We start from the raw sequence: 9,268 nt of genomic DNA on the forward strand, positions 1-9,268 counted from the left end.
ATATATATATATATACATACAGTGGATTGTTATTCAGTCTTAAAAGGAATGATGTTCTGATAAATATTTCAACATCAATGGACTTTGAAAATATCAAGTGAAATAGACCAGACACAAAAGGACAAATTCACATGATTCCACTTGTATAAAGGATATAGATTAAGCAAATTTATAGAGATAGAAAATAGATTAGAGGATACCAGGGCCTAGAAGGAGAGAAGAACAGAGAGTTATTATTTAAGGAGTACATAGTTTGGGACAATGAGAAAGTTCTAGCAGTGGCTAGTGATATGGTCATACATTTTGAATATACTCATTACCAATGAATTGTAACTTAGATAAATTTCATATTTAACTGGGTTTTCTATATTTTATCTATAATCCTAGCTAAGGAGCTCTCTCCTCACCATGAACTTCCCAGAATTAGAGGCCATATTTTCTAAACCAAAGCTTAGTGCTCACAGTCTGATAAGAATGAGTGTGTATGGGCCAGGGATTTAGCTCAGTGGCAACACACCTGCCTCACAAGTGCAAGGTCCTGAGTTAGATCCCTGGTATCAAAAAAAAAAAAAAAAAGAATGAGTGTACAAAATAGTGGCAGGAAGTCAGGGGAGCATCTCATGCCCTAATTATGGATTCAATTACAGAGAGAGGCCACAAAGTAAGCCCTTGCTTACTCTGTCAGTGAAGAAGTAGAGATTAGAAATCTTGGTTGGGTTTCCATCTGTTGTTTGATCATCACGATCTACAAGTGCAGTAAAAGCCTATTTTAAACCCCTTCTTACAATTGACCTCATGGTTAGAATTACAGTTGCAGATGGTGACGCTCACGCATATGACTCAGACGATAGCCCTGTACCCTGCCATCAATGGAACTTGACACAAGACTTGGTAAGAACTCATGGGGTGCCCAGATGCCTAATTGTACCATCACTAGCACCCATGATTTCTTAGAGAGAGAAGCTGCCTGCACAGCTCATTATGCAGCAAGAAACAACAGATGCAAAAGGCAGAGGCCACTTTGGAGCCATTTGGACAGAAGACCATGGCTCAGTGTAACAAGAGTGCCACAGACTTTGCATGCCTGTACTAATCTGCCTGGTAATATCATCCCAGGCCAAGCTACGGCTGCCGTTCCAGGTGGTCCCACCTACTCTTCTCTCGATTGAGATGAAAGGCAGCTGGGGAGGGCATCTTGCGAAGCGATGGGTCTTTTCCAAATCCTTTTTACTAGGTGCTGACAAGTCACTGCAGAAGTCTGGAAATGTGTAGCACAGCAAAAACACAAGGGTCACAATACACTGGTGAATGATTACCAGAGGAGAAATTCATTACAGGCTGCTCTCAGCTCCCACCACGTCAGGAAGTGTTACATTAACAAGACGGAAGGTCCCTGTGGTCCCCTCCCCAACACAGTCCCCACTGCCACTGCCTGCCCCCCTCATTTCAATTTGTGTCACATGGTGGGAGCACAGCCCAAAGGCAGGAGAAGTTAATTCAGCTATACTAATCAAAAAGGTGCCCCAGTGACAGCCAAGCCAATCAAAGCGGGTGCAACCTGCATGCCACGTGAAATTCTTTCTGCCACACTGCACCAGCTATGACCACTGTGGTCTGACACCTACAGATAGTAAACTGTAGTCGAGGTCTTTTTTAGCTCTTTGCATAACTCTCTCCTACTCCAAGGGTGCATGCATCCCTACAGAGAGTCTGGCTACATCCCTTTCCTGATGCAGACACACACCTTCCAGGGCCCAGCATGGAACCAGTGCAGGTTACCTGTGCTGGGGACTGTGGAATGTCAATGAGCAAGACACACTGGGCTCAGGTCAGCTCTGGACTGAGTTCTGAGGCAATGGGAACAGAGTCTCCATTTCTGGGTGGTCAAAGGGATCCAGTGACCTTCAAGTCCTGGCCATTGAGAGTCAATGAAGCCTTTGTCTCATTCTTCTTTCTAAGCTCTCTTCTCCAGTGACTACTTCCTAAATGAAAGAATCATGGGCACAAATGACAGGTAGCCAGGAGGAAACACCAATAGAGTTGTGTCTATAGTTCCTCCAAGGTGCATTCCTGGGGGAGGGGCTGGCCAGCAGAATCCGCATTAATGTCAAGTGCACAGCCAGGCTCAGGACACAGGGCCTCTGTCTCACCCTGAGCCCAACCTCTCACCTCCAAGAGGCCCTTGAAGCCCCATTGCAAATATCACCGATATTAAACATTAAGCCTCCCTGTAGCTGGCTAGGCAGGAAGCTGCCATTTGACTATGCAGCCTTCTCTGGGCTTGGGAAGAGAAGAGCCCATCTCTCTCAGAAGCGCTGTGGAGACCTGCCCTCTGCCTGCTCAGCACTGGGGGAACCTTCAGAGCTGTTCAATTTGCCTGAGCCCTATCCATCTTTAATGTCACTGTCTATATTTTCTCCTATCCTCCTTTTTCAAATAAGCCAAAAAAGAAATGTCACCACATTGGGGGCCAATTCAAAAGTCAGGCTTACATGGAAGTCCTGCTTCACTCTGAGCCCCCAATCAGCTTGCAATTTTATCTCCTGAGGAGCCTTTAGGACCCCCCATCCCTGTGCTCATCTGATGTCTTTGTCTCCCCTCAGTTGTGCATCTTCCATTCTCCTTCACAGAGTTCTCTGTGACCACAGCCCTGCTGAGGACAACATATCGGCTGCAGGATTCTGATGGGGACTTCAAGGTGAGACTGACACCATGTCCATCAGCTTCCTGACAGGGATCTGGAGGCCGCACAGCTGATGTAAGCAAATGTCTAAAGCAAGGAGAATCGTCACCAGCTTTGGCAGGCACGGTGGGGGCCTTATACCTACCTCCTCTCCACTGTGGGCCTTGAGAAGACCCTCAAAGAAATGCAGGGCAGGTGGCAGCTCAGATGAAGATGACAGTCAGAATGCGTCCTTGACAGCTGCTGGCTCACCCAGGAATAGAGAGCTGATGCACTGATTGATACCTGAGAGTTTGGCTGTCATCAGGGAGGGCACAGGAGGAAGATAAGGGACTCAATCAGTGTCAGACCCATCCCGACACAACACAGCTGTAAATCACTTTGGATAAAGATTCTCAGCTGCTACAGTGGAGAAGTGCAAGCAGGTAATAGAAAAACAGGGAGGTGCAGCTGTGGGGCGAATCACACTCGGACTCAGCCCTGAATAGAGAAGTAGATGCCTGGCAGAATTCTGAGCATCCATTCTCAGTCCAAGAGACGTACAGGGTTTCCCTGAGCTAATTGCACAAGGTTAAAATATAATCCAAGGTGAATCCTACAGTATGTGAGTTATGTCTTACTCACAGTATGTGAGCGTGGTTGTTCGATACACATGTATTCCAACCAGCAGCCCAGCTGGCTGCGCTGGGCACCTTCCTTCCAGCCCTCCCGTGGAGGTTGAAGAGATGGTCACAGAGGCCCTGACCTCGTCTTTACCCACTGATACCTGAGTGAGATGCAATACACAGCAAACTGTGAGGAAAACAGGACTCAAAGGCTCTGCATTTTGATGAGAAAAGATTCCTCCAATTCCAGAAATCTCCAAGAGTGCCTTCAGCGACCCCAACCATGTTGAAGATGTTAAGTAGCACAGGCCAAACCCATTTTAGAGATTGTCTTTCAACATGTGTTAATTAGACACTTAAAAAAAATAATTCCCTTATGTTTTTGTCCAAGGGACAGAGATTTTTAAGTTGGAAATAATGAACGGATTAGTGATTAATTAATTGCTGGCAGGTGTAGAGAGAAGCTATCCATGGCTTCTTAGCATTTTCCCCTCCTTCTCTCTCAAGATTGTTCTTTCTTATTTTAATTAATTTTTGCTACTCCAGCACTTCTTTTATCAAATAGTCAAATAAACTAAACAAATAGAGTGTACTGAGACCAAAGTACTCAATATGGTGTTTAATTGGAATTGTAGCCTGTTTTCTCCCAGCGGAGTCTTGGGGTACCTGGAAGCTTTCCCTGGCAATAGAATTGGACTCCAAAAGTGCATTTTTAGCATCTAGTTAATCTTCCTTTCAGGTGCCAACGGCATGGCCTGATTGAAACAAGGAAATGTAAGCCACAGGGTGGTTTGTGGTTTTTCTCCCCTGGTAAAAAACAGAGGTGATAACTCATCAAGCCTGTGGATCTTCTATCCATTCACTCTGCTTCACTGTGTGTGTGTGTGTGTGTGTGTGTGTGTGTGTGTGTGCATGAACTGGCTGTTGAATGGGCTGGTCTGGGCATACAAGTACCTCACTGGACTTGGTAGGAGGGCTGCTTTCACCATTGCCACTTATTCTGCTACATCCAAGTCTACAGCAAAGATCCTGCCATCTCTGCTGTCAAACCCAAGCCTAGGCCAGGAAGGGCAAAGGACAACCAGGTCCTGTGCTCATATGCAAGGCCCACTCTCTCTTGAGAATGCGGCCTTTGCACTCTGTCCTTGCCAAAGCATTACTGAGAGAATACCGTGGGTCAGGGTAGCTCCCCATTTGTGAGACAGTGTCCTGAACGGTGAGCACCCAATCTAACTGCAGAGGAGTTCAGGGACACAGGTTGGTCATGGAGCCAGAGCTTTTGGCCGCTTCAAAATGAGTTACAGTTTCAGAATACAACTCTGGCACCTTCCAACGGTCAGGAGACTCCTTAGGAGAGGGCCCCCACTATCTTCTCTAGAGCAGCCAAGTTGCCAAGCCAAGACCATAGATGAATCCGCAAATGATGACTGGTTGGAATGAAGGATTGGAAGGGGGTTTTAAAAATGGGTCTCTGGTGGCCACTGTGTTGTTCAGCCCAAAGTATTTTTCTCCAGATTGAGGCAAAGACAGACGACACAGCATTCACTGATGAAGCCCAGATGATTCTTTACCAAGCATTCCTGTAACCGGGTGTGGAAAGGTAGGGCAGTGTCAGATGGCAGGAGGGGGGCCAGGGGCAGTAGGGTATGGCCAGGCAGTTAGCTGATAAAGAAATGTGTCCTCAGAGAAAGGCCTGTGAAGGATGCATCCCGAGGAAAGGTTTCCTGATACTTCTCTCCGTTTTTTTCTCTCTCTCCCAAATTTGGAAGCTTCAAAGAGCTCCAAAATCAGGACAGGAATCCCTAAAGGCACTTCTCATATAGTCATGGATATCCTCTTGAATTCTCAAGGGTAGACTACTGGACATCTTCAAGGAATATAAGAAAGCCCTTTATAGATAGATAGGAAAAGATCTTTACAAGACACAGATAAACAAAAAAGCCAATTTAAGTATAAGCTATACCATTTACAGGGGTCAGGCAAAAAGAAACTGTGGGGTTCAAAAGCTTTTAAGAATTTCAAGATGGGGATGGCAAAGCATTCAGTTAAGCTCAGAGCCCTGTGTGACCACACATTCCACACCCCTATGGGGCCAGCCCTGCTTACTGCAAGCATAGGCACAAACTGGAATGTTAGACAAGTAATAAATAACAAGGCTTGCCAGTGGGGAGGGAGGGGTGGACTAGGAGGAAGGAGGGTGGTGAATTTCTGCTAAACATCTACGTGTGTGTGTGTGTGTGTGTGTGTGTGTGTGTGTATTTACATATATAGTTGCTTAATATTTAAACCATGTGAATGAATTTATTCAGAAAATTAAGAAAAAAGTCCTTGGGGCTTCAAAAAACCCCACATAGACCTAAGTGATCTGTGGGTTTCCAGTCACAGTTATCCATGATTAAACATTGTTATGTGGAGGTCCTGCAGGTGGAAAGAAACTGAGAACAGAAATATCAAATTATGACTAAAGCAATGAGTGTCCCTTTCTCTCCTGGCCACTCACTTGCCAATAGATGCAGATTTCTAGAAAGCTAAATACAAAAGAAAGTGTTAACTTACTCTGTGATCTCTATTACCAGTCCTCTCAACTTTTGGAACTGAGGCTCAGGCTGCAGAGGCCAATGCCTATTTTCACAGCTGCCCTGCAAGTTAATAAATGCTACTCTGGTGACTCCAAATCTCATTAAATGCATGGGTTGGATGAATGTCTCAGAAATAATAAATGCTTTGAGTTTAACTAACAAGACCTTCTCATGTGTCTCCAGACTAATGCAACTCAGAGAAAAGGGAGCAGAACATGCCCCACACCCCTGGTCCTCAATAATCAAACTAACAATGTAGTGAGCACCTACCATGCACTCAATAAATTCTTCATTTAATCCTCATCATTCCATGCTGGGAGGCTCAGCTACTTTCCTTATTCTACACAGAAGGAAACAAGTCCAAAGGCAAAGGGAAACTTGGCCAACATTGCCCAGTAAGAGAAAGATTTAGCCAGATTGGACACAAACATCTAACAAAACGTTCATACACTTAACTGTTATCCACAAAGGAGGGGAGCACCGATTTTAATGCAAACTAACATGTGATCTGTCTTCTTAGGTATCCCACTCTGTAGAATCTTCTAGTTTCCAGAATACAATCGTGTCACTTTGAGAGTCAGAGCTGCCTGTTTCCACTTGGATAAATACAGCTATGCATTCTTTTATGCCATCAAATCAAATGAATGCTGGGCTCATCACTCGTTGAGGCTCAAGAAAGTGTTTTGTATGGCCTCCAACCTTCTTTTCCTTGGAAACATTTCTAAAATTGTGATGACTTGACAGTTCTTGGGAACAACTCTCTTAAGAGTGTGAGGGGTACTGTAATTACTTCCAATAGTACAGAAAAGTAATCCAGAGTCACAGAAGGTCAAGCTCACAGGCAGATGTTGACATTGTTCAACTAAGGAGGAGACTCCAGGAGTTGGTCTATATTGCAAAGGTAGAGGTGAAGCCCAATATTCCCTTGGGAATATTTCCCCTTCTGACACTAGGAATAAGCATCTCTGTAACAGAATTGTAAGCATTTTTGTACCTTCAATGTATCTTCTGCTAAACTGGGGAAGTCAGTTTCAGATACTGTGTAACTTGCTGTCTCAGGACCTAACGCACTCCAAGACACAAGATGAGTCCTTAAGATATGTTTGTTAAAATGGTGAATGAAAGAGTCATCTGTCAAAAGATATTTAATCATAATCCTTAGTGGTCATGTTAGATAATAATAAGTCATATGAAAATTCCACTTCTCCCCATAACCTACCAGTAAAAGATTTAAATGATTTCTATTCTTATAATATGTCCTATTATCCAATCCATCAAATCTTCTATCTAGATATTAAACCAAACCAATATCCACTTTCCTCATCAGACATTGAAAAGTAAAAACAAAACAACATGAAGGCAATAAAAGAATACTTGGGAGACCAACAAAATAATGCCCTGAAAGTTTCCGTTTTTGTGTGTTGTCAAGTAACAACGCATACATAAGTTAATGCTTGTTTGGCCTGTTCAAATTAAGGCATTAAAAGAAAGAAAGGAAGTGTGTCTGATTTTTACAAATTCAATAGCCCAATACTGTGGAAGGAAAAAAAAATCCAGCTTATAATTTCTGTAGTTGATTATTAGTTAAAGAATAATCACTAATATAAGTGAAAATAAGACCTCTGCCACTTCTGGAGGAAGCAGTTGCAGAAGAAAAGGTGTGGCTTGGTTTACAAAGGAATATTTTCATAAAATCTCTATTTTATGCCATGCAATCTCCCCCTCACACACACCTTCTTTCAAAGAGATGAGACACAGGAAGCAGGAAGATGGTTTGAGGCTTTTCTGAGATATGTAAGGCCATGCTTTCTTAGGTAAAAGACAAGCTGAACTCTGGCCAACTGATGAGACATCACAAGGAGGTTGAAGTATTAAAGTTTCCAGGAAAAGCTATAGGATAAGAAAGGCTGCCAGAAACTTAGAAATCGACAGACTGGGATTTTTCAATATTCTTAACAGTAACTGAAAATCTGATATTTTTCTGAAGGGAAAGGCAGAGTTACCTTTAAACAATGATTATCAGCAAAGGCTAATGGGATAAAGAATTTAACTTGAACATAGATTTTTGTACAGTAATTTATTGTATGTTCAAAGCTGAATACCACTTTCTATATTGTTTTTACTGTTCTAAGAGTTATATTTAGGTTTTTATTTTGCAAAATTTATTTCTTTTATTATTTTTTTTCTTAAAATGTGTAGTTCGCAAAATGCTATCGCCATCAGAATTACCAAGAAATCTTTTCAGAAAGGTAGTTTCCTGAACACAGAGAATGTATAGGGTTCAGGGTCAGGAGCCCACATTTTAACAAGGTAAATATGCTAGGTCCTAGGGAATTTGATACAAGTGACTCAAAGTTCTATTTCCAGTGTGTACTCTTAAGATTTACATAAAATTGCCATGTACTGGAAACTTACCAAAATTACAAGCACAATGGAAAGGAGAGAACTCAGTATGACGATTATGGTTTTGGTGTTTTGTTTTGTTTTGTTTTGTTTGAGACAGGGTCTCACTATGTAGTTGAGACTGACCTGGAACTCACCATGTAGCCCAGGCTGCTCTCGAACTCACAGCGATCCTCCTGCCTCAGCCTCCCGAGTGCTGGGATTACAGGCAGGTGCCACTACGCCTGGCTGCAATTATGTTTAAACTGTGACAGAGAACCACCCCCAAACATGTTTCAAAGCTTATGTGACTTGTTTGAATTGAAAATATTAAGATAATTAAAAGAAATTTCAATAATTTTTATGAATCCCGAGTGTTATCTGAAAGAAACATAAGAAGTGGATTGGCATAATAGCTAATTTATGGTACAATTTCACAGTCCAAGGCACATGAAAAGGGGACCCCAGGAGGAAAGCTGAAGAGCTCCCAAAATGCATTTCACCTGCTTTTCAATTCTTCTGGCATTTTTGTGTAAGTAAGGCCTGGTAACAAACTTGCCAATGTGTCAATGCCTGAATTAGGGTGGCACCGTGCACTACAGATCTCTGCTGTGCCCTATTCACCTTCCTTCCCAGGTAAGGTGTGTACAGATCTGCCTTCCCAGTTCACAGAATGCTCTGATGACTCAACTGCAAGCCCTTCGTTCTTTGAGAAGCTCTGGAGGAAACTGACTAAATGAAAAGGAACCTGCTCCAGGAAGCATTTTGCTTCTTCCAGCGGGGAGGCATTGACTGGGAAGTCTGAGACTTCCTCACCGACCTCTCCTCCCTCCGCTCATCAGTAACAGCAAGTGGCAGAAGGCATCACACCCTGTGCAGGCAGCAGCTGCCTTGTGGTATGGCCTGAGAAAGCAGGGAGTGCTGGGCTGGAGATGGTAATTTGCATGACCAAGTGTAAATCACACAGCCTCTCCGGGTATCATTTCCCTGCTCTGTTAAAGGGACACTCCTACCTTCTG

The 9,268-nt window shown here is 43.3% G+C and overlaps 1 protein-coding gene across 2 annotated transcripts in view; it reads left to right on the forward strand.

Annotated features, from left to right (window-relative positions):
• The window catches only part of Nrp2 (neuropilin 2), a 123,197-nt gene extending 120,430 nt beyond the window's left edge, over window positions 1–2,767 (forward strand). For both annotated transcript variants that reach the window (XM_033764573.1, XM_033764574.1), the window contains exon 17: window positions 2,631–2,767. In XM_033764573.1, coding sequence (XP_033620464.1) covers window positions 2,631–2,731 — 101 coding nt within the window. In that variant the 3' untranslated portion in view covers window positions 2,732–2,767. The remainder of the gene's footprint in view (window positions 1–2,630) is intronic.
• Window positions 2,768–9,268: the final 6,501 nt, after the last annotated feature.

This window comes from Fukomys damarensis, unplaced genomic scaffold (assembly GCF_012274545.1).
Source record: "Fukomys damarensis isolate Sample0158 unplaced genomic scaffold, DMR_v1.0_HiC HiC_scaffold_16, whole genome shotgun sequence".
Taxonomy (NCBI): domain Eukaryota; kingdom Metazoa; phylum Chordata; class Mammalia; order Rodentia; family Bathyergidae; genus Fukomys; species Fukomys damarensis.